Source organism: Hyposmocoma kahamanoa, unplaced genomic scaffold (assembly GCF_003589595.1).
Source record: "Hyposmocoma kahamanoa isolate Upper Pololo Valley unplaced genomic scaffold, ASM358959v1 94, whole genome shotgun sequence".
NCBI classification, from domain to species: domain Eukaryota; kingdom Metazoa; phylum Arthropoda; class Insecta; order Lepidoptera; family Cosmopterigidae; genus Hyposmocoma; species Hyposmocoma kahamanoa.
The window spans coordinates 10,921,298-10,948,355 of record NW_020654878.1 but is presented as its reverse complement, the minus strand read 5'-3'; the positions used below and the strand labels follow the sequence as shown (position 1 = coordinate 10,948,355).

The 27,058-nt window shown below is 35.4% G+C and overlaps 1 protein-coding gene across 2 annotated transcripts in view; it reads right to left on the bottom strand.

The window, feature by feature from the left end:
- Positions 1-3,042, bottom strand: part of LOC113237830 (lachesin-like) — a 52,676-nt gene extending 49,634 nt beyond the window's left edge. For both annotated transcript variants that reach the window (XM_026474512.1, XM_026474513.1), the window contains exon 1: positions 2,887-3,042. In XM_026474512.1, coding sequence (XP_026330297.1) covers positions 2,887-2,974 — 88 coding nt within the window. In that variant the 5' untranslated portion in view covers positions 2,975-3,042. The remainder of the gene's footprint in view (positions 1-2,886) is intronic.
- Positions 3,043-27,058: the final 24,016 nt, after the last annotated feature.

The following is a 27,058-nucleotide window of genomic DNA, read 5'->3' as shown; positions in this document are numbered from 1 at the left end:
GTGTGTGTGTGTGTGTGTGTGTGTGTGTGTGTGTGTGTGTGTGTGTGCGTGTGTGTGTGTGTGTGTGCGTGTGTGTGCGTGTGTGTGTGTGTATGTGTGTGTGTGTGTGTGTGTGTGTATGTGCGCGCGCGCGCACACGTGCTTTTGCGCGGGCGTAGGTGTGCGTGTGCCTGCGTTTGTGTGTGACAATATACATTCGCGCGTTAGTAGTATAGGGTCTATTTCATTGTTATTACCTGCAAATATTTTCTCAGTTGCTACAGTAAGGCTTCAGTTTTATGGTAATCTAAGGTCAAAAACCAGTTCTTAGTTTTAAGTTTAGCTTCACGAGCAGATAACGGATATATGTTTAAAGTGTTATTAATTTTATTATACAGGTACGGAGCCATAAATAGTAACTGACGTCTAGCCCAAGCTGTGCGACATTTAATGGATAAACACACATTAGTGCGGGTGCGCTTTTTGATGTAATTGTCTTTGCAGTATGGAGTGACTCTGTGCTGTTTGTTGTGTATAGATGTCGCTGATTGACGTGATACTTGAATAAACTCTACGATAAAAACCTCTTACAAGTCAGTAATAATCGTCTACAAAAATCTTATTGCATTCAAATTAAAATGCACTTAAGATTATAACTAAAAACATTTAAACATAAAGCCGTCAATTACAGTTGACTTTTGTGAAATACAGATAAAATTGAATATTTCGTTTGTATGCAATTAATTGTAAAAAAGGTAACAAATCACGAATGTTCTAAGCGTATGAAATAGTTTTGCTTTCTTAATTAAAAAAAAGAACAATTCTCCAAATTGCGAGAATTGCGAGTTTTGCGGAATAATGGAAGATGCAAATCACTTGTTCAAATTCATCGTAACTTAAACTATAGCTTACATAATTATCTGGGCGTCTATGCTGAAAAGCCGTAACTACAACAAATAGTAACTGCATTTATGCTCTTTCGCATAGGGGTTGCTCAGTATACATTTTTAATTACCTACGGATGTTCGGTTAATCGCAGTTTTCTCATAAACGCTGCCCACTGGTGCTCGTACCGGATATCATATACCTTGTATAATAGTTCCTAAATAAATAAAGATTATAAAATACATTATTACACTCTATGGGTTTGTAGACTTAGCACTAGAGCTCCTTGCGAAAAGCTCTGAGTGGCACTGCAATTGTCATAGCCAGGCGTTTACCCTCAGGCGCACGGCTTATTCGTCCCGTCACTTAATATTATAAAAAAAAGAAAGACTTGCTGCATTTAACTCACACTGTTGTTCATGAGCAGTCACGATGTCCGATCCCCGTCCATTTGACTGCTTCCCCTTGTTAACTGAATTATGTTGTAGGAACAGGAGATCTCGCAACCCTCTGAATAAATCTCACTTGAAAAATTTGTACGAGTGGTTTCCATTGAACTCGGGTTTACTGCACTTTTGTTATTTTAGTTTATGCTGGCATTCTTTCCTTGTAGAGTTTTCATTCGCGAAAAAAATTATAAATTTTTTCATTGTAGCTGGTAGAACCATATTATTTATTAAAAGGTATTGTTTATCTCGAGGAAAAGTTTTTATTACGTGTATTTAGTGAACCCCATTTTTTTAAACAAAGGAATTGAGGGAATGTTGAAATTATTAATTATTTTTTTATTGTTGTTGTCGTTGTAACCCTTGCTGAATTTCTGATATTGAAACAGTAAACCTTTTGAATTTGGGATCATTATTGGTACATAATCCATAAATAGAAAACGGTTACAAACTTCGTGTAATGTGTGAGAAGAAACTTCTTGAAAATTGCTATTAAAATTTTGTAATACACTTCTAAATTGTAATATAAATAAATAAACACAAATTCTAAACAACATCAACGTTGCTTTGCTCGCAAAGTAAGTAAATAAAGCACACCGGAATACAACGACGGTACCTTTGTGGTACCGTCGTTGTATTCCGGCAATACAACGACGACTTAGATCCGAGGCAATATAGAAAATTTAGTTTTTTCTACATCAATCTAGCCCCCGGCCGGTGATCGAACCCGGGACCTCAGAGATGGCGACACCATGCAAACCGGCGTGCAAGCCACTCGACCACGGAGATTGTCAACTTGTAATAATAATAATAGTTACACTAATCACTTGAGTTTAGATTAGGAAATTCCCAGTGCAGTGAGTACCGGTATTAACTCCGGGGCAGTACACAGAACAACCAGACCAGAACGTTTTTAAATTAGTCCTATTGAGAATCGAATCCTATACCTTCTCATCAACCTGCCCATAGTGTTAATCGCTAGGTCACAGAGATCGGTCACTTGAAACTATAAAACGTTTTTCAACGAGATAATCCAGCTTGGACCAAATGCTTGCCATTTTAATACATTTGCCATGTAAAAGATCCGCTTTTAGGCTATCGACAATAAATTGATATTGAACGAAGCCAATATACGAGTATATATTTTTATTTAAGTGGAATTGAACATGTGTCACAAAATTATAACATACGTATTTTCGAATGCATATTCTGTGTACTGCGATGAGATCAAAAGTAATAACATATTTGAAGAAAAATAAAAAAGACGAAAGATGAAACTTGTATGTATTTTATTCATTTTTATAGTTTTAATTTTAAGGAAAATAATAGCGACAGGATCTCTAAAGCTTAAGTTCATCCATAATACAACCACAGTAAAGTACATCATTGATGGAGAAAAACTTTAAACGATTTCTTAAATAAACACACACACAAAACACACTTCCACTAAACATCCGCATAAAGTTTAAAACAGCGCAGTAACAAACAAACCGTACCAAAGTAACATAAATCGCAATAAACAAAAGTTTTCACAAGTTTAAACTTGATACAAATTCTAATTGCAGTTGCAGCTTACCTGTCGTCGTGCAAGCGGTGAACGCTATCCATATCACGTGATAAAAATGTACAAAAAGAGTCATTGTTTGTGTAAAAGATTGATACATGGGTTAGTACACTCGTTCACCTCTGATTACGAGCGCGTGCGGGCGGCTCCAGACTGGCAAGCGAACGTGGCATGTCTACGCGAGCTGTCGAAGTACTGCCGCGCCGGACGCGGGGAGGCACCCACTACCCCCAGATAAACAAGGGTGAGAAAACCGGGAAGAGGTAGACAAGCCGTCTCGCTACCAATCGCGGGCATAACAGCATAATAAAATAAGACAAAAGACGAATAAAGTAAAGAACGGAAAACAACATTTCGCTAGACTTATCTTCTTGATGTCGACATGGCTTTGTGGGTTACTCACTCATGTACATGCCAGCACATCAAGCTACACATTGACGTATCTTGTTCTGTTGCACTGGAGGCGATTTTCGAACAAAAATGTATAGTCTGATGTACTGTTGGCGTTGACGTTGTTCTCAAAAAAAGTTTGCGATCAGTTTGAAAACTTAACATATTTTTAATATGTGGAAATATTATTAAGAAATATGTAATAAATAGTTTTTTTGTTAAAAGTACAACATTAAATAAATAATTAAAATTAAAAACAAATAATAGTATCACTAAAGAGGTTTTTGAAATATTTTTAGAAATTAAAAAATATTTCAAGTTTTAAAAGTGATCGCAAACTTTTTTTGATGTGTGTACGTAGCTATTTGAAACCTAAATACTTGTTTTTTTATAATTATTAATACAGAGATTCCAACCAAGCCCCTGATTCTTGCGTGATAAATAATGACATAAAACTCGATGTAGACATGTGTCGAAAAATCGACAATATGTCGAGTGTCCGTATTCTCACGATTTCTCGATATACTTCTATCATTTTTTACACGACAATTTCGTTGACATGTTGACTAGAGAACATAACTCGACATGCATCCGACTATTCAGTCGACTTTTATTTTGACAGATTCATTCGTGGTTTATTACGTTCAGTGCAAATTTCGTCGTTTATCATTTATGTAAATTTTATTTAATTTTGTTAGTACCTAGTATTTGAAATTGAACAGTAAATGGGGATATTATTAGGCATTGTAAGTAGATTAGGGTTGCGATTATATTGTGTGGTATTAGTGTGTAATATGTATAGCTAGAGAGGGATGTGTACCTACAGAATAAAGGATGAGTTAATAATCGCTTTTGTAAGCGAAGTAGTGGAAGAAGCAGCTCGTGCTGCGACCACATCGCGACGTCATACTACTTGGAAAATCGACCGACCAACGAACGACCAACGAGCGACCAACAATTTTAGCGCAAATATCACTAATGTCAATCATTCATATTTTTTTAATGTTCGTTAACATCAGTGAAACGTTCAGAAATCAGACTTAATATATCGGTAATGGAAGGCTGCCAACATTATTCACAAAAAAATTTATGGACTTTTCCGGCTCGACATTTATGTGTAAAGTGTGCGAAAATTGAAATTTTGGAGTCAATTAACATTTTTCGTTAAACTTTCATTGTTAATCGAGAAAAGTCGAAACAGACATAAGTCTACAAATCTGAGAATCAGGCCCGAGCGTCGCTATGCCAACTATATGTATAAACCACGGAACTAACCAAGGGTCCTTACAAATTGTTCTATGTGCTTGTTCATCTATTTAAAAAAAAAAAAATTTATTGAACCGTGACATTCAATTATTTGAGTGAACTTTCTTTTATTCTTTTCCATCCTCTAAGGAGTGAACTGATTGAACAAATAGATTTCTCACAGATGACGCTACGGCAAAAAAATCGTTAAAAACCAAAACAAAGATCTGTTTACGTAGTTGTTTACGTTATTTGAGGTCTTCTGATGAAGTACCGTCTGCTAAGCGTAGTGATTGTGGTAAATCCTGGAAAAGGAAAAATTGTTGAGAGGAGTAAATATTCCTGAGACAAAACTGATGTGGTAGGGTCGATTTTCACTTCAATTACGATGTCGACAAGGCTTCGTGGCTTACTCGTATATGTATCTAATCTATTGAGATCTAAAGAGTTTATTTCACAAATGGCTCGTATTTAGAGTGCTTACTTAACCACTTCAATTACACATAATAACATAACAATGATCCTTTTTTGTGTACACAAGATCATTGTAACATAAGCAATGTTCTAATACAAAGATAATTATGTAAATAGAATCTGTTTTGAACTTCATAATATATTGATAATGAAAAAAACAATACAATATCTATCCAGCTCATTTCACTCAACAAATATTAACATTTCCATATAAATGTTTATAACCATTTGGAATTGTGCATGTTACCCTAAACGAAGTTGTTCAATATCTAGAACAGCGTATTTCCGTGCATTGTCCCCCTAACGGACGTCTGAGGGCTAAATGTGTTGTGTTACGATATCTTGCACCACTATAGCAGCATAGACAAGAGTGTTCAAGCTGTTCAACAAATCGAAACTAAAAAAATCGCCAGACGTAAAGGCTACGACTGCACCAGAGTGTCTCTCTCAAAATGCTTTTCTTCTCTCAACACTTTTCTTTTCTACATATTCCATTTTTTATAGATCCTAAATCGTAAATAATTTTGTATAGTAATATTGTCTATTTAATTCTAAATTTTGTGTTAATTTTGTGAGACTAGGATCATTACGTAATGGTTACGTAATACAACAAGTTTGTGAAAACTGACGCTGGAGAAGAATGGAAACATAAGCTGGACAGAGACAACGGCAGGCGTCAAGGCTGTTGAAAGTCGATGAGAAATCATAGAGGGTATAACATGAGTGGGAGGATTACAATAAGAAAACTTTGAATAGCACAGAGGATTCATATACATGTAATTGGCGTAACAATTTATATCTTGCTTCTAGTTGGCTTATAGGCATATTCCTATATTGAAAACATAATCCTGGATATGACATTCTTGTACCACTGTAACTATTACACTATGTCAATGCCGCCACGAAACCCGCGACTGTAGCACTAGGACTCCAATGCATAGTAATAATGCTTTTAAGTGTAACCGCTTCTCCTGGGTGCACTCGCTGGGACATCGAGTATCAAACGATGAGAAGTTTTGAATATCTTCTCTTCTTTTGTAACTTTGTACTCACACAATATAATATGTAAGCAAAGTACTTTTATATAGCCATATTTTTAATTAATAATAATGGAGAATAAACGTGATAACAAAACCGAAACAAATACATACAAAAGTTATGTTACGCCCATAAAAGCCCAACTATTATAAAAACGTATTAAAATAGATGTAAAAATGGATTAATAAGTATATTAAACAGGATTCGAAACAATAAATATTTTTATTTTCTTTGATAATTATCATGATAATTATCTGATAATTTTACGACAATCATCCATGCTGATTCTTTGTTTTTTTTAATATGATAATAATAATAATAATAAATTTCTTTATTTCGGACTAAGTCCATAAGGGTTAGTAACAAAACACTTAAAAAACACTTAAAAATAGGGTTAGTATTTTACAATTTATTATTATAGGCCACAAAACCAATGTGCATTCTAGACCAGTGATCTAGGAAGCAACACGGTTTGCAATTATACTCAGGAGGCTGTTATCGCCGCCCCGAATCCTGCGCAACAAAGAAGCCGCCCTTTTTCGCATGATAGCTGAAAAACCATCTAAGCGAGACACGGCGAAAATTCCCGATGCACTGCAAAATCGAGGCAGCTTCAACAGCATCCTGAATAAATTATCATACAACACATGGAGAGAGCTTAGAGCTTTTTGGGTGTAATTGACCCATAGGCTACATGTATAAAATGACTGACAGTACGCCTTGAACAACATAAGTTTGACGTCGTCAGTACAACTAGCAAACCTACGAGCCAACATGTTGCCCTTCACTGCTAGCGCCCTACGCTCCCTTTCAACATCTAAATCGTCCTTTAAAGTCTCAGAGACCCAGTGCCCTAGGTACTTATATTCGGTGACTCTTTTAAGAGGAGTGCCACACAGAGTAACTTCAAAAAAGAGAGGTTACTCTGTGTGGCAAAACCTGTAGGTTTTGCTACCCGATTTAAAAACTAGCAACTCACTCTTACTCGCGTTGTACCTTAGACCATGAGCCTCTGCATATTTTGTATATATGCCTAACAATTTCCGAAGAGCACTTATTGAGGGACTCAGCGACACCATGTCATCCGCGTAGCTAATATTATTCACCATTATTCCATCTATCAAGCATCCGACCTTGGTGTTGCTAAGCTCATCAATTAAACTATTCATGTAAAGGTTGAAGAGACTTGGCGAACTTAACCCACCTTGTCTCACTCCACACTCTAACCTGACATGCTCGACATCGAGCCTCCCCATTTTACAAAATTATTCTGGTTACAGTGCCAATACTTAAATAGACCTATAAATTCTCTTGGAAGACTGGTCTCCTCCTGCAGCTTTATCCATAACCTGTCATACGATACAAGATCGAAAGCTTTGGACAGGTCAAGGAAACAAGCATAGATTGAAGTCTTCCTAGAGGTATAATACTGGACAGTGTGCTTGAGGCAAAGGATAGCAGCTTCTGTAGACCTGGTCTAAACCCAAATTGTGCATCATGTAACTTCAGATGCCTTCCCAAGTGCTTGTCAAGCAAACTGTCCAGTACCTTTCCAATGATAGTAGCCAAGGACATAGGTCTATAGTTTTTAAGGCAAGAAATGTCTCCCGTCCTGTTCTTCATTACAGGCACTACAACTGTTTTCGTAAGTTCCTGAGGCAAGTATGTGTGGCTGACGCACAGCGTGAAAAACAGGGCGAGCACACTGTGTAGGTTTTCACTACCGTACTTCAAATGCTCAACACTGCGCGAGTCGTGACCCGGCGACCTGCCGCGTGACAGGTCCTCGATGGCGGCTGCAACTTCCTTCGCAGAAAAATGTACATGCGGCTGTCCGTTTAAAATATTTATTTTAATTAATGTTTGGCTATAAGTGACGAACAGTGAGGAAACTAAATAAATATGAAGATAAATCCTTACGAAAACTTAGGAAGTAATTCTAATTAATTTTATAAATATCAAGACAATTATCAAGGTATCGTGATAACTTCGAACCCAAATCTTACAGGTGTTCTTCAAAAAGTACTAACATCGATTAAACTAACGTTGTGAGAACATATTGCTGTGTATAATACGTCACACCAATGTCAAATACATTATCTACATCATTGACTTACAAATAAATGAACGACGGGTCTAATACAAAAACCACGAAAAAAATGTCCCAAGTCAACCTATTCGAAATTTAAATTGTTATGTCATCGCAGTATCGCGCTGTCCGTAGAACAAATGAAGACTAAAGCGGAGTGTCGCGCTCTGTATACGATTTTAGCGCCTTACAAGTGCGGACACTTTTTAGCGCGGACCCGACGTCCATATAATTGTAAGTCAATGATCTACATGCATTACAGATAGCGTTGTTTGTCATTTAACCGACGAATTATGAATATACAACGTACTAGTCGTACACTGGTGAGAGACAGTGTTAGACACAATAAAACATAAATACATACTATTTATTTAGATATACATCTCAACCTTGCATCGTCATTTAACGCCTTTATATGTCTCGTATTCATAGTGTGACGAGGGAATTTAATATTTAAAGCAAAAATCTGAAATTTTTAATACCTTCAAAACTTAGTGCTTACCGTTCTTTTAAGCAAGCGTTTACTCGCTACAAATTCAGTATAAAAATCTAAGTCACCAATTTACGCGCGCCTGACCTAATATCCAACATATTGTAGGAAAAATGCCAAATAACTTAGAATCCACAGCGAGGACTAGATCCCAGCTAAGTAGCTAGATTACATGAAAATTTATGAGTACTTACAACGGGCTTTTTCGAGTCTGCTGATCAAGTAATGGGGTGGGTCAGCCGGAACGTCGCCGGCGGAGTCGAGACTACGTCACTACAGTTCTGTTTGTTCATCCCTAAATGTTGGATTATGATTACAACCATTGTGCTCCTTCGTCTAACTGCTCTTGTACGACATGATACACGAAACGAGACTCTATCTGTGGTATCTCTAATGAAAAAGGCGATTGAGGTGACTCTGGTAAAATCGGGTTTTTAAGGCAAAACATCAGAAAAAAATAACTCATAGACTAGTGTAAATAATCAAGTTTTCTTGTGGAATAGGAACAATTACAACAAAATTTCAGGCGTCAGAGGATTTATGTACTGTTGTATTTCAGTTAACTAAAGTTTTGTTTGTAATATCTGATGTAAATTAAGTTGTACATATTATTTTTTTCATATACTGTGTGTGTAAAAAGTCCACTTGAACCCTTAAAAACAAAAATGTTTAGTTTACATTGCTATATGCTGAGATAAACCTTAATACACCATAAAATTTAATAAAATATGTAATTTTACATGAAAAAGGATAGTCGCAACGTGCGAGTTGTGTGGGGGGTACAGAGGTTAGATGGGGATCTATGGCACTCACGCAGACACCCCAGTCACTTGCGCACAGTATTACGGTAAGAATATGTTTGCAAGCTGCGCTATCACAATCGTCACACGAATAAGTTATATCCTTTTACACGGATAATTTCGAAACAGGATACTTCGTATTCATCGTTTTTAAGGGTATAAATTAAAATGTATCCCTTTACACCAAGAATATATAAGCCTAAAATACATTTTAGTTTCCTTTTAGAATGGCAACGAATCAATTTAATGATTTATCTCGTAAATATAAATAATTTAAAAAGTAGGCATTGACCTTCCTCTTAAAGAACAACAGACCCAAATATTCTCAGTATGAGTACTAAAAAACCGACCTCAAAAGTTCATGGAATGACGTCTATTTGCCAAGTTTTATTGAAATCGGTTACCGGAAAGCGGGTGAAACCGGATTCATCCCCTACTTTGCACTCCTTAGAGCTGGAATGTTTTCTTCAAATTAAATGGGACCATTACTGATGTGGGTACCTTAATAGTGGTCCCAAAGTCAAAGAGGGTCTTTCCAACAAAAAAAAGAATCATCAAAATCGGTTGGTCAAAATTCAAACAAATGAGTTATCGCGTAACATACACACAAAAAAAAAGAAAAAAAAAAATACAGTCGAATTGAGCCTTTTTTTTGAAGTCGTAAAAAAAGGGTCCACGATGAAACGAGCTCGCCCAGAAGATGTCTATTCCGTGGAACCTTATACTTTCGTTGCATGTGTTCAGAAACATAGTCGCAGGCACATAATTACATTCCTGGGCTGTGCTCTTAATAAAATATGACGAAAAGCCTTAGTACTGCGGAAGGGAATATTAACTAAGTAGGGATGATGTCCCGCCTTACATATGGATATCCGATAGTAAAAGGGAACGGGCGGAATGAGGTGATGGAGCTCATGTGTACATTTTCCGATGCATAATTTGTAAAACAGATAGGTTACTTTGCGCCGGTGGCCTGAACTATGAAGTTTAGGTTCGAGCTTATGGTAGCCAAAAAGTCTCCTGGCCGTGCGGTTAACCGACTCAAGAATGCCTATTTGATATTTCGTTAAGCCATCATACAAGTGACTGCAATACGCCACGCAAGATCGGACTTGCGCTTTGTGTAGAATTTAAAGCTGTCCAGGCGCGAAATATCGCTTCACCTTATTAAGGATGCCCAGTTGTTGAAACACAATATTGGCGCCAAAGGTAAGGTCAGCACTTAATGTCATGCCCAGGCGCTCCGTTGGTAACTGGGACAGACACGCCGAAAACTAGGAGTCACACCAATTTGACTGCTTTTTTTTTTTCAAAAAATAGCCAGGCCTGCGTTTTGGTTAGGCTGAGATACGAAACTTAGGATCCGTTCCACCATGCCCTCTCTCAATGAATGGATAACTACCTACCATGTTGTTTTTACGCTGGGTATATCCCTCCGTAACCGTGCTGTCATCTGCGTACCCAACAATATTTGGGACTAGCAGGTCCTTGATGTGCAACTAGAAAAGAATCACAAAGAGCACTGACCAGGAGGGACTCTGGCGTCGATAACCATCAAGTCAGATGAGCTGCCTTCTACGAGTGCTCTGATATGTGCTATTAAATATGTCTGCTGTGCTTTGAGCTCTATCACGATAATAGTGATGATAATACCTGATCGTCTTACTTCTTCTGATTCGGAGGGCAATATTAAGCGCCGTCAAATAACCAATATGCCCAATATTTTCACATCAACAGTTAGTAATTAATTTAAATCCTGAAGAGAAAATAGTTTCGTTCTGGGAAAAAGAGGATATCGAGGTAGGGCGAAAGCAAAGGCCTAGAAAAAGTAAGAAGGAAAGAATAATACAACGGGGCAACAGGAAGAAAATGAGATATATAGGAAAAGCTACAAAATTAAAAAAAGGAAAGATATTTATATATCTCTTATTTTTTTTAATTTTGCAGCTTTTTCAACAGCATGGACTTTAATTTTCCTAGAGACCTGTAGATGGAATGCGCTGAATTATGAAATGACTATGAAATCCGTAACTTCATTGACCCATTTTTGACATTCGTATATATTTATTTTGACATTATACAAATTATTATTATTATTATAACTGGTAAAATGTAATTATTTCGGTATAATTTATTTATAACTAACTTAAGAAAACTTTATAACTTAGAGACTTTCTAAACGACTCGTTATAATTAACCGTTTTGAAAGAAAAGGTGCTGGTGGAATTACAGGCTCATGGGGCTTGTCAACTTATGTCTGAGGGTGACGGGTGCAGAAGTAGTCTCCCTCAAATCTCTCCCTCTGAATGGCACTGTAACTATTATGGACAGGCGTGTCGCTTGCCACCAGGTGCACGACTTATCGGTCCCGTCACTTGGTATTATAAAAAAAACCTTTTACATTAGTGGACTTTCGTATGTGATCTGTAGATACACATTTTGATATATAATATATTTTCATTGTACTATTTTGTTGTGATATTTTTATGACGTTCCTTAGTAGAGACACAATATGCACTATATAGTACTTAACAGTGACGTTTATTATTAATATAATTTCGCGTTATTGCGCGGCGCGCTGCTTTACTATATTGTTTTTTTCTTGTTTAAATAATTAAAGTATAGTTTATTTAGTAGATAGTATGTCATATAGTATATTGAATTGTATAAAGTGCGCCCACCGCAACTCGCTGCAGCCCGCCGCCGCTTGCTGCAGCTTCGCTTTCATTTTTTTATTTAATGAAATATTGCTTTATTTTGTAGAGGATAAAGTTTATGTTGCATTGCTCGTTTCAATGCAGCGCCGCGTCCCATCGCGTTGCGTTGCGTCTCGGCAATATGAATCAAGCCTAAAACAGAAACCTAAATTTGATGTATTTCGATTGGTTTAAATACATTTTTCCCTTGTGAAGTAAATAAAAATATACTCGTAGTGAATTATTTTGAGTCTCGATTTCCAAGTAGGACTTTGCACGTGTTTCGAATATCTTTTCAAGTTTACGATCAGTAAGTGCTTATGTAAAAGTACAAAAGTGAGAGTATACTTAGATTTTTTTTAACCGGATTTAACTTCATAAGTGTTATTTAATGTTTTATGTTTTTTTTACTCTCGTTGTCATGTTCCGAAATTTAAGTAACAAATGAATACATACAGAAAAATTCGTGAGGTCCGTTGGTTCGTTCCGTGGCTTAGTTGGTATAGCGTCTCGCACGGTATGCAAGAAGACGTCGGTTCGAATCCGACCGGATCGATGGAATTTTTTCTGAGTGTTTTTTCTGAGTGTTGTTTGTATTAATAATTATAACAAACTAGTGGAGTAATTTCACAAAAAATAATTGAATATCAATTCAATAAAAATTTAATTAAATGAATACATATTAAGGTAGATTTTGTATTTTAGTAAAATTATAAAACAAAAACAACAGAAAATAAAGATTTCGTCCCAAATTAAACATCGGTTTATTTACGATTGTCAAAAACGTTCGACGTTAAGATTTTAGAATGTGATTAATCGATTGTAATCATATTGTAATTGACTTCATAATTTTGAAAAGTGGATGAATTCGATATTTCTTATTCTGATTAATACAAAAAGTCTGCTGACTCGATCTATATTTCAGTTGGTACGGCGATTGCACTAGATTTAGTGTTGCAAAAATTACCATTTTGAAAAAATCACATTTAAAAAAAAATCCACACTTGACGTTGACACCTGTCAAAAGTTGAAGTTACTAAACAAAAACGTGTAGTTGTTAGAGGTTTTTTCGCCGTTTCATTTCTGTATCATTTTAACTATCGTTTTTCTTTATGTGGATTTTAGCTACACAAGTTTATTTCATAATTCACTCTGAATAAGACTTCAAAAGATATCTCTAAACCTAGTACATAATATGATCCTTCTAAATTCTATTTTTCCAAGTTTTCATTTCGGAATTTTTCCCATAAAATTTCCACTACTTGAAATTTTTCGAAAAATTACCAAACAAAATAAAAAGTACCCTAGATTGACATTACCGACACAGATCGAACCTGTGTCCTTCGATCCTTCGATCTTTGTATTAATAACAAACTAAGTAGTGGAGTAATTTCACAAAAAATAATGGAAGTACAACATCATGGTTTTCAACAGTAAAATTCCTTGTGAACTACTGTCCCTTACCTATTTCTACCACCAAACACTAACGTCAGCATTACCGCGATCCGGTTTTGAGGGGCAAGGGTGCTGTTAAAATTACAAGCACATGGGACTTGTCAACTTATGTCTCAATGTGACGGATCCAGTGGCTGTGGAATACAGTTTGTTTAATCTGACTCTCACTTGTTTTTACATTGTGGCGTCATTTTAGAAATTGGTTGTCTACATCACCATGGATTTAACTTGTGAAAATTTTCGTAGTATGATTTTTTACGACTTTAAGTGTAATTTAACAGCTCAGCGGGGCTTCGCTCGGCTTCAAACTGGTTTTGGCGATGAAGCACCATGCAAGACGACTTTTTATGATCAAAACAGACAGATATGTGACGTACAAATGACAAATGAAGACAAATGAATTTTTGAAGGTGAACAACGTTGACCTTATGAGTCATCCCGCGTACAGTCCCTACCTACTGGCACATTTGGGACTTTTATTTATTTCCAAAAATTAATAACCAGTTACGCGGTCAACGATTTTCATCACCTGAAGAGGATTTCATATGTTTCAGAGATTGTCACGGAGGAGTGACATAAATGTTTTCAAAATTAGTTCATTCGTATGAAAAAGTGCATTAACGCTAACGGAGAATATTTTAAGAAACAATAAATTCATTTCTGACCATTTATAGTATTTTTTTCTTATTCATTCCGGAAACTTATAGTGCGCCCCATGTATTAACTACCTCCGTACTGTGTAATGTGTATACTGTGTAAATGCCTACGTGGCCGAACGGTTACCATGCTGGCCTGTCACGCAGAGGTCTCGGGTTCGATTCCCGAGTCGGGAGAACTTTTAGTATGGCCTACATCTATTTCTCTCGTGAGTTTGGGTGTAATTTGTGGTTGTCTATTTGTGTGTCCATGGCATCCCCAATACAGGGTTTCCCTGGTGCGGCGCTATGAGTGTGTGCGTTATTAGGTAACAAAAGGTTAAATTGCTTTGCACATGTGTGCAGGTTTTCTTACGATATTTTCCTTCATCGAAAAGCTCTAAATTTCAAATTAAATTATTTAAATTAAAATTAGTAAGATATCAATTCAAAATATACGATAGATATAAATGGAAAAGACATGTTCAGAATATTTTGAAGATATTCGAGACACGCTCGGTGAAATTCGCTTGGCAGTTAATTTAGTCCTGAAATCGCTCGTGTATGTAATATTATCGGGCCAGCTTTACAAGTCCACTCGATACCGCACACATACTGAATAAACTCCACATTTAAATGTTATTCGATTCTTATTGTTATTACTTCCTTTGCCTGTATATTACGAGCGAACCGTTTGTTTACCATGCTTACGCGAATATAATCGATTTATACACTTATATCCACTTGCACTAACTTAAGTGTTTCTTAAAGCACTCTTAATATATTGTGTTACGAGTATCGTGTCAATTTAAGCGTTGGTTTCAAAACGCACTTAAATTTAATGCAAGAGGACATTTGAAATGTCCTTAATTACGCTCAAAGAACTTGCCACTTAAAATCAACTTAATTATATTTAAGAAATTATCTCTCCCTTGTAAGAGCAATATAATATTCAACTGTCTGCTTTATATTTTTCCCCACTGATTTTTTTAAATCTGAGCAGTTAAATTGCATCTGCTACAGTTAAATTATATTTAATATTTTGTTGTTCTAACTGTACTTGCAACAGTATTATATAAGGTTTCTACATCTGTAAGGTTATTCTGTATTCCCGTACAAGTAAATATTATTCTCCCGAGAATTCTGCAACGAAAACAGCTTCTCATCAGCCCGCAAATGCAAGATGCGCGACAAACACAACCCAGCATCTATGTACATATTTATTTTCCCTAAGGGCATGAGCAGCAGCATTCTTACTGTGTATAATCATTCTTTGAGGTTACGTAAAGGGGTAAAAGCGTTGTATTTTCGGGAAATTGTACATATTTGAAATACAAAACATGTAATTTTCTTAATAAGGGGAAAAACCAATTACGTCTACCGTTGCATAAAAACGTCGTCCATAAATTTCGTATTAATAATTTTATATTTTATATATTATAAAAACCTGAGATTTCTCAATGATATTTTCTATTTCTATAGACATTTTCTACTCGCCTTGAATATAGAGCAAATGCAAATTTAATAATAATTTAATGTGTCGACTTGGCCGAAGTTCTAGCCAGGTATCCCGTGGAAGTTCCCGGTCTGTATGAAAGTTGATAAATCAGCAAGAAAATGCAGATTGAAGGAAAGCTATTTCCAACAAAACGCTCGCATCGGCTCTGAAATTGGTTCGTCTTCCCGCTCCGCTGCCCGAAGAAGTTGCTGCGCTAAAACGTATTTTTATTATTTCGTTCTTTACTCGTTTTGTGCTGAAGGTTTATTTTGCCATTTTAACAAAAGTTCGCATTATTGGGATATACGTGAAAGTAGATACTGATTAGCAGAATTTATTTTTTAAATGAAAACAATAAGATGCAATGATTCTTTTTACGTTAATTTATAATATTTTCACGTGTTTAATACTAAACAAGACCAAGTTCATGTAGCGAGCAAAGCACCAAACGCTGTCAAGAAATTAAACCAAAATAATGAATTCAACACTACATAAGCAGTAGTGATTTATTCGCTTTTGGCTTAAGGAAAATGAAAAATAAAATTGTCCCAACTCAATTCCATTTCTCTTGGAACAGACGAAAACCTTATCTCGCTGCTTTTATTATTTTCCAAGTCCGCCCGCAATATTATGCGAGACGACACGACAGATGGATCAGATAACATAAATCTGACGTCTAAACATGTTTTTATTGAAAGCGCTTACGCCAAGAATAAATTATATTGTAAACGCTAAATGTACAATTTTTTTAAGATAGATAAACTTCAAAATAAAATCCTTGTTCGCAGAGTCTCAAAATAATAATGTAAAAATAAAATGGTTAGACATTGTGACGTCAACCAGTTAAGGCGCATTGTTTCCGCGGTGAAATGAGCAATAAACGCATAATAGGATTTTTTGTTTCACCACATGTGAATTTATTAGGCTTGAAACGTTATCACGGCAAACGTCTCAGTTTGTACGGGTGGCGGGTGGCGGCGCGTGGCGGCGAGCTTTTGCGAAATTGTCTGCATTCCGTCCCCGCGCCGCGCATAGTTCGCGCACTTCCACCGCCGGCGTGAGCAATCTGCCATGGATTCAAGAAAAATGGTAGCGTTCAACAAAAGCGTCATTTTTCACCATACTTTTAGCCATTATTGTATAAAATGTCTTTTCAGCGCACGTCACATTTAAGTTATGTGATAATTAGAACAACTTTGTTACGTCTTCGCATGTCATGAACATCTAAAGAACGTTTAATATGGAACTACCTAATAGAACGTGTAATATGGAAGTGCCTATTAAGAAACCGAACTTCTTTTGTTTGTGTAGAAAGTAAAGTCTCCGCGCCTCAAGTCTGCTACGGTGGTAATTAAATTTCAATGAAGAACCTCGAAAACTTCACTTTTAAAAAGTAAAAGTAAGTAATTAATCTATTCATTCGTTTAAAATGTTCGGTAACAAATCGGCGTCCCTTTTTTGTTGGTCCTACGCGCCAAAGCAGCCATCGGCCCATCCAGCGCACTGAGTGGTAACATTCTGAATTCATGAATGTTTTATTGCGGAGGCGACGCGGAGTTAGCGAGAAAAATGCGATGCCATTCATTCACGCTCGTCACGGACACTAACTGCGTGTTTTGTGTTGTTTGGATTTAGTGCGAAAAATGCGAGTTCCCTTCGGAGCTTTCTTATGCAATCTGCTAAGCCATTGATTTATTTTTTCCGAGAAGATAAATATTTTTCACTTGTGCAAAGGTTGTTTATTAATTAATTTCCAAAATACTCTCTTATCTTAACAAAGACTCATAGCGGAAAGTGAAACGTTTGTGAGTTGATACAGTATAGTACTCTCTTATATGTGTATTAGATATTTTATTAATTTTGACACACTTACGAAAATAACCAGGACAAGATCGAGAATGTGCTCCAGACAAGCCGGCTCCGGTTACGTAAGCGGCGACGTCATGTTTCAGTAACCGGGTTGTCCGACTTGTCTCACACAAGATTTGGTTCTCGGCTAGAGCTTCGAAGGCATACATTCATGTTGACAATTATTATACTATCTACAATACTCACTGTACACTTTTACACTATTTAAATTTCTAGTTCATTTCCTATACCGATAACTTTCACTTAGTATCCAATGTGGATTTTGTGTTTTCAATCTCAATAATTAGTTTTATTTACTATTCTAGATTGAACGCGTGTTTATTTCTACTTCAAAGTATCTATCCAGAGTAAGAAGAACACAATTTTTTAGAAATGTATCTCTAAACGAACCTCATATTGACATTTTTATTGATAGTTCTGATAGTTCTGAAACTTGCGGGCGTCGCCATTACAACTCACGAAATTTTATCGCAACCGTATGAATAACAATGGCACGTATCCGGCACGGACATACAAACAAACGTTCATTTATATATTTATGATATCAAATGACAGGAGGAACAAGTCGTGCGACTTGTATTAAGCGAAACGCCTGTCCATAACAGTCGCAGTGCCACTCAGAGCTTTAAATCGCAAAGATTTGAGGAGCACTGCCACCCTGATACATAAGGTGACAAGTCCCACGTGCCTGTAATTTCACCAGCGTCATTACTCTTCAAAAGTGGAATACAGTAATGCTCACATTACTGCTTGGCTGCAGAAATATGTATGTTGATACTACTTCCCGCATGAACACTTTCACACAGAGCTCTAAAGGTTTGGTCTCATTTCTATTTTATATTTTCTCAATGCCAGTTTTAACCACATGGTGCTGAAAATTAAGTATGTCACACAATGCATCACAATGCCAGTTCATGAGCGTACGTATCTAGAGCAACGAACACATAAAGCATACAAAACAAGACAACATTTTCGTCATCAGATAAATTGCAATTCATTTGGCAATCTCAACAAATAAAAATAAACAAACACATGCTTTCTCTCGAACCAGAAATTCTCTGTTTCTATTGTTTACGTAGTTATCAGTTATCACGATTATATTTTTGTATGATGTTCCTCTTTGTAATTTTCTATTTGCTTATTAAATTATTTAATTCATATCAATAGAAAAAATGTAGCTTTTACTATCATGTATTTGGAACTATGGCACTGTTGAAATAGCCGTTTCATTTTTTGCAATTTGATTTCGCGTCCCCACTTTTTCAAAGCTGCCTTGGAGGTAGTTAACTTAAATGTTAGAGAATCTGATTAAGGAGAAAGTTTTAGGAACCTCTTAAAGATAATTTAATTTTACATTTTTCGTGCGAAATTGCATAATATTGAAAGAAAATAAATCGTTTCCATTAACATTATTTTTTATATACTACATAAGTATAATATTTCATGTCTCCAATATCTTGAAATAAAATACATTCTTTACACCACAGAACACGTAACAATGTCTATATAATTTGTATCGAGAGTAATCTTTTAAAGCAGAAACCTTTTTGGAATAAAAAATGACGAAAATGTAACAAAGATTGCTTTTAGAAAGCGCTCGAAATGAACCACTACTATGTAGAGCCTTTCCAACGAAACAAAATAAAATCTTCCTCTTGCTGTCCAAGACTAGTTAAGGAATTTATTCCTAATAACTGTAAAACAATTCTACAACTCCAATTATAGTTTATCATAATAATTGGAATGCCATAAGGCTTGCAATATTGCAACATTTCTGACATTTCATCATTCCATTCATATACATACTTACTCGTATATTCACACACTATTTTCTAAAGTTCAAATTCGGGAGCTATTTTTTGTAATTTAATTTTAAGTTTTTATTTTAATTGGTTACATAAATTAACCTACTATTCTAACTTACAATTATATTATTTACCTCATTAGTTCGTTACTGCAATGAAAAGTTTACCTTACATGTACAGACATAAGATAAACATTGGGAAGATTAAGCTGTGACGTTCTATACTTGAATTATGCTTTTTTTTTGTTCAAAACATTTATCGACATCAGAACCACATTAAAAGTTTTCGTTAATAGTTTGGATATAAAGTTAATATTCAAAGTGTCGTTTTATCGGACAGAAGAGTTTCTCTATAATAATCACATTCGTCTATAGGTTTCAAGACTTTCGTGGTTATTCACTTAATGACTATCATTACAAGATATGTCTGTTCTTAAACCTGTCGTCTGCCGTTAGCCAATCAACCCATGACCATGGAGCGTCTAACCATAGCATGATAAGACAAGTATGGTAACTCCATACAATTCTCATAACCCGATGTACTTGCGTTGCATAACACTGGTCGTCCCAACACGCCTTTCATTATTAATGCGCTGCAAGCTGCGCTGTTACTTTGTGTGGAGTTACCATACATCTCTTATTTTTACTATGGTGTGAAATATTGGGAAAACAAAAATAAATCTTATCGTGGTGAAAAACCTGTAATTAGTGATAATAATTTATATTCCTCTGTATCTATAAAGCTCGAGTGACTTTGAACCTTGGACTTTAGAAAATAATAATTGTAAAATGTCGTTTGAATCTACAAAACTTATTAGCATATATTTTAATGCCGCCTTACAACATAAGATAATTTGTTGCGAAGTTACCGTGTCAAATATACAAAAAGTGCATTCAAAAATATCCTCACTATGTAGTGTAATGTAAATCATTATGTTCAGGTTGAAATATATAAAAATCACTTTACTTTTATTTGTTCCAACTTCATAGTACAGACTTAGCAAAACTAATATAGCAATTATTCTGATTTAATTTAGAGGCGTTTCACTCGCCAAGTGTACTCTTATTTGTTTTCGTAAGCGCGTAAGTGCATCTAGCGAGTCTATGAGGCACTGTTCACTTGGCCACCCTCCAGTGCTCTAATTCAAATGTGCTATTTATCGAATCTGGTAACATCACTTTGTCTGACCTCATTGTTTGAGGGAAATGGCCTGAGAATATAAATTATTATATTGTTTGTTATTTTTATTTTATTTTGTTGGATAAGGTGCAGCATCAGATTACAGATCAAAATATCGCACCCTTGATGTAATAAGGCTACATTTGTAAAATGACAACTGAAAAGTTTGAAGATTCTATATACGAAATTAGTCGATAAGTAGTTTGTACTCAAACTAGACAGACAGAGAAGTAATAGAATTTCTTTTTAAAAATAAATTTGTTTAATGCACTCATATTATTTTTATGACTGTCATTAAATAAAAGAACTTTTGATGTATAATAACATGTGGCTTTATTAGAGCCTATTCACAGGGTGTATTTTATACGCGCCAACAACACGAAACTCGATGAGGACGCGCGCAAGAAGCTCGTTCGAAACTCGTCTGTATCGTGTTTTAGCGCGTTTGAATCGTTACAAACGCGCACAAACATCGCAAACAAGAAGCTTATATACTCCACTGGAGTTAACACTTAGAATTTCATGTAGTTGCTTCATTTCAAAAACTAACTGTTATTAACAATCAAAACTAAAATTAAAACTATCTCTTATTAAAATGCACGACTACAGCGCGTCTGAGTCGCGCGTATACGCAGATGGCGTGCGTTTACGATGCGCGCTAAACGTGCGTTCGTGAATCGCGCGTCGTCGGTGCGTATAAAATACGCCGAGTGCATAGGCTCTTTTACCAAGAGTTTAATATAATGTAAAAAAAATGCAATTTTATATGTACAAATATAAACTTATAATTCAATTTAATAACACAACACTTTAGTATATACAAATATTAGACATAAACCAACATTAAGCTTAACAAAGCCAGGTGCGTGCATTAGAATTTAGGAGTATGTCATAACTACGATTTAGATCATGATCGTGTATCAATTTAAGCCTTTGCACTTCTTAATAAAGTACGTGTTAATATTATGACATTTATGTTGCAAAATAATATAATCATATTTTAGGAACAATTTTAACAGAGCATTAGCAACTTGCTTTAGCGTGTACTTTACAAAGTGAGATTTATTGTTTCGATAACTTTGCTTCGTGAAAATATTTACAGCGGCAAATATATTTCGCACATTTTGGTAACGTTATTTGAATTAGAAGTAGGAAAATAGCTTTTATTAGGTACATATGACGTACCTATGAGGTAAACTGATTATATCTAAGTTGTACCTGAACACGAACATAAAAATAGTTATATACTATTCATTTTACGATGCCGTAAACCATAGGCAGTAATGCTTTAGTTAATATTTTATCTTTCTTAAAATTTATCACTACGTCTACTAGCGACTAACGCTATGTCTAATAAAAAGTGTTTTACGTACTTATTCTTTTAAAGGCCATTGTAGTAGTACTATTAAAAAATTACAACCGTCTAAATAGAAAATCAGTAATTATTCACTGTACTTTATGACAATTGTTCGTAGTTAAGTACTAAGAAAACTTCCTTAAAACATTTCCGACGGAGTCTGTAATTTCTCAGTTAGGGCAATTAATTGCACCATAAATTACGTAGGGGATTTAAAAATAAGTGTTCCGTACCTCATCGGGTAGATTATTAAGATAAAAAAGTAAGAAAGCGATCAGGTATCGATCCCTTTTGATAGCAGGTCCTAAAACTTTATAGAATCTTAAATTATTTTAGCACCGTTGTGTTAACAACAGTAACAAATTTCTTTATAATGCAAATCGGTCGAGCTAAGAGGCTGCCGAACTTCGCTCATAATATTAAATCGTCCAAATATTTTACACCTCCAACTTTGATGAGTTTTTTTTTAATGGTATCGATAAATTCTGGTTAACTTGGTACCCTTTATATTTAATTATTTTGGGATGTTAAACAAAAAATAAACCCTCTGGAAATGAATTTTTTAGAATAAAGAAATGAACAGCCGTTTAATTCTCAAAAAATGTAGTGAACTAAAAACTCTAACAACTCTCATAATAATGGAGCTAGGGATCCTGATATCATAATACTTTAGTTGAATACAAAAACAATGTGTTTTTTAGTAGGCAATAAAATGCATAGAAGTACAGTTCTGAAATTGTTCATAATCGGTTCGTTTCTATTTTATTCAAAAATAAGCTTATTTGGTAACTTCAATCACTTTATTTTTGAAATACCATCATAAAATGTTCCTACATAATCAACGAATCCATTATGCAACCACTACTGCCCTCTTGCGTACAAACAAATTTAATGAAATGAAATTCATATTGAAGTAGCTCGTGAATTAATCCGATAGCATTTCATGTTATCCGTACAGTTTTTTCGAGGACAAAAGCGCGACTGGCGGTTACGAGCCACACACTTCAATTAATGAAATAATACATCTCCATAAATCTATAATTGGTTGGCTTTATTGAAAACTCTATTCAGAAAATGGTATGGTTTGTGCTCCATTCAAGGCTTCTCAGAGTCTTTGTCGGAAACCTCTTTTGTAAATCCGGTACGAGAAATAAGAACTTAATAGTACCGCAGAATTTCTATCCCAAATCAGATTGGATTAATGTGGGCGTTACGTTCGTTATGTGTTTGTTCTTCTTCAGTATCAACGTAACACTTACGTTACTAAACACTCGTCATTCATTATTTCAGCTGAAAGATATCCACTGCTTGACATTGGCCTCCCCCTAAGATGCTTGCACCCAGCGGATTCCTGCAACCTTTACCAGGTTAATTTTAACACGTCTTGCCTCGCCGTAGCCAGAAATCGTGGGGTCGCCCAACAAAAAAGTATTAATAAAGGTGAATATTACTTTGAATTTGACTAACACCTTGACAATTTTTACCTTACCTTACTTAGTCAGTTAAATGTAGAAATATTGGAAAGTTTCTGAGCTTGCTTTTATTACCTTTTTTTTTACTAAGACGCAATATACTCGTATCTCCCAAGGTATCTATTGCGAACGTTTAATTTTTTCTAATTTCTTATAAGCAATAATTTTTACGTCTCTCTGGACCAATTTTACATAAAAATGTTCTCTTGATTATTTAACCTACTATACATTTTCATAAAAAGCTCAGACAACTAAAAATCAAGCTCTACTTTTCTACACGACATAACTGCAAAATAATGAAAGAATATTGTAACTTACATTATGACAATAAAATTGTACTGTACTGTACCGCATTAAAGTACGAATCACAATTACTCACGTCGTAGCTTGGCGCGGTCCTCGCTGATTCCATTGATGATACGTCGAAGCGTGATACGTGGTGCTGTATGCTGCATAACTGATGGATGGGCCGGGATGAGCCTGGACACCGCTGCTACATGGGCCGCGCTATAGCCTGAATCAGTGGGCCGGGATCATCCTGGGCTCGTGCGCTTCTCTCCTCTGTTTTGCCGTCTTCCATAATGTTAAATCTTCTTTTTTTTTTTTCATTTTAATATTCTATAATTTTTCTCACACATTTTTTTCTTCCATAATTTATCTTCTAAAATTTTTGTTCTGTCAGTCTTCTTAATCTTCTATAAATTAATGTTCTTTTCTTTTTTCTATCTTGATAATAGCTCCGCGGGCGTCGCGTCGTCGTTGTTCACGTCGAGTACAGATTGGATCAATAGTGCGAGTAGTCATATTCAGGAATAGTAGCTATGACATATAGGGGAGACCGGGGCCAGAATTAACAAAAAATATATTTTCACCTGTAGCTTCAAAGCGCCTTAATATTTTGACATGATTCTTGTGTTAAATTATGCCTAAACTATTCAATTATCATTATGTTTGACATTCATTTGACAAAAACATTGTTACTATTTTTAGAAAGGGATTTTTAGTCAGAAAGGTAGGTTGTTAGTACAAACCCTTTTTTTTTTTGACGGGGGGAAATCTTTATGGATACCTCTGAGCCCAGGGAGACTCAGGGGTTATGTGGGCACTCTCCCTCCAGACTGGAGGGCCTACCCCACTAAAACCCCCCCGGGTTTCCCTCTCGCCGGCTGAGTCGGCGCCGTGGGATCAGTGAACATTCACCACGACGTGTTAGTACAAACCCTGCGTTCGGGGTTAGAATTAACGCTGCCGAGGTAAGTATTAACAGAAGGGGCAAGAATGAACATACTTGGCTCAATCAACCATTATGAAAAGAAACCATTAATTTACAATAATCATATTTTTTATTAAGTTAAATAATTAACATTAGACTTAAAGAATTGAAACACTTTGCTATACAACAATCTTTCAGCTTTATAAACGAAAAGAAACAAAAAACCAAACAAAATCTTTTTAAGGAGAACTCAAATCAACAAATCCTTCCATAACTTCTAATAATTAACAAATTTTATTGCTCGCACAAGATGTCTACACCGGATGTATCATTATGGTATAGACACCCCAAACAACACAGTAATATTCGTCTTCTGCAGTGTCGCTGCTTTTTATCAATATCCTTTTCTTTGCCTTTTCTACTCGTAATCTTCTTTTTTGTTTCCCTTTTTCTACTCGTAATCTGCCCTTTTCTTTTCCTTTTTCAGTAGTTTTTCCTGTACTCTTTCCTATTCCTTTGTTTTGTGTGTCTTTCCTGTTTTCTTTATTTTTATTTTTATATTTATGTTTTTTTTCTTCTTGTTCCAGTGCTTGTTTTTCGGATGTGTCGGTAAGATTTGATTACAGATTTTATTGTGGTTTTACGATTCAATTGAATTCGTGACAGGGGTCTTGCGATTTCGATTAGAAAACATTCTACCATCCATAGTCCAGCAACCAGTTCCCTAGGCATTTATTATCTCACCTAGATTCATTTATATTTAAAATTGGTATACAATAATTATCTTTTTGCATGCCTGAAGGTTGAGCCACTAGTTTACTAGACATTAAATTTGTTATGTCACTTAGCTTACTTCTTCTTCTTTTACACAAATTTAATTAGTGTAACGTAGCAGAGTTGAAATTCTGTGGCTACTGCAATTTCTTTTCTTCTCCATTATTTCTAGTGCAGCTGACTCGTAAACCTCCAAGGAGTTCAAACCTCGAGTAATTTTCCGCTCGCGTGTAACAAAAAAATTAGATAGGTACATATAGGTACAAAAAATAAAAATCCAGATACCTCTTAATACCAGCCCAACATACTAATAAAAAAATAAAGTAAAGTAAAGAACTAACTTGTTAATACCTGCCCCACCTGTTTTGTTAATTTTAACCCCATGGATACTTTTCCAATTATAACAATTATAGATAAAAAATAGTTTTCAGTGGTATTCATAACATTATATAGCTTTATTGAGAATAAAACCAGCTTCCAGGAAACAAATAATTGCACGGCAAAATCAAATATTCTGGACTAAAACAAAAAAATATTAAGGTGAAAAAAGTTCTATATCTATCAAAAATAGACGCACTGCAAATAACTCGCTCCCATGACGTACTGATGGTAAGTGGTGCGTCTCAACTTGAGCAGCACTGTCGCAGGCACGAATTTGATCAATAGTGATGTACACTTCATAGTTTTTTAGAAAATCGCTTATTAATACTTACCCCTGTTAATTAAAGCCCCAGTCACCCCTATAATAAAACCAATTTTGGTCCGGTGTGGCTCTAAGTAAATTTAAATAGAGCTCATACTTAAACAAGTAACTTTTTAGTCACCATCCAAATTTTAACATAATTTATACTAACTATATATTTTTACCGAACTTGAACTATATTTTTTATTTTGATAATATACAGGTAAGATACAAAGAAAGCTTAAATACTAGAAAGAAAATAAAACTAGGCTTTTTAACCGACTTCAAAAAAGGAGGAGGTTCTCAATTCGACTGTATGTTCTTTTTTTTGTATGTACGTTACGCGATAACTCCGGTATTTGTGAACCGATTTTCATGATTCTTTTTTGTTGGAAAGGGGGTACTTCCATAGTGGTCCCATTTCATTTTGAAGAAAGTCATCCACCTAGAAAGGTGGCTGTTCACGCATGAAGATTCATTTCTATAAACAGCGCCTACCTTTAATTTAGGAGCAATTACTTTAATGGTTGATTTTGCTATTTCTCCAATTCAAGGCGTTTTTCTCTCAATATACTTTGAGTAGTGAGAACCGATTTTTATTATCTCCAGTGTCAAGTCCTGTATAGTGGCGAACTAGGCGATATTTCAATAAAACTTAGCAAATAGACGTAATTCCACGTACTTTTGAGGTCGGTTTTTTTAGTAATCTGTACTAAAATTATTAAATTATATGAATAAAATTGAGTAAGATGCTGGCAGCGTTCCCCCATTGTATGGCTATGCTAATACATTGAGCAAGGTAGCTGCCGGCCCGTGCGTTTCCCAGACAGTCTATTCATTAATTATTTTTTAAATTTTTTCTTTGAATATCAGACAGTCTTAAAATGTTAAGATATGACGCCACAAAAATATCCAGGAAAAAACCAATGTTTGTCGACAGCAGATCTTGTCAAGTATCTACCCCCACTGCCCGCGCGTGCACGTTTCGTTGTTATTTGCGAAAGAGGTGAATAAGGTCAAATT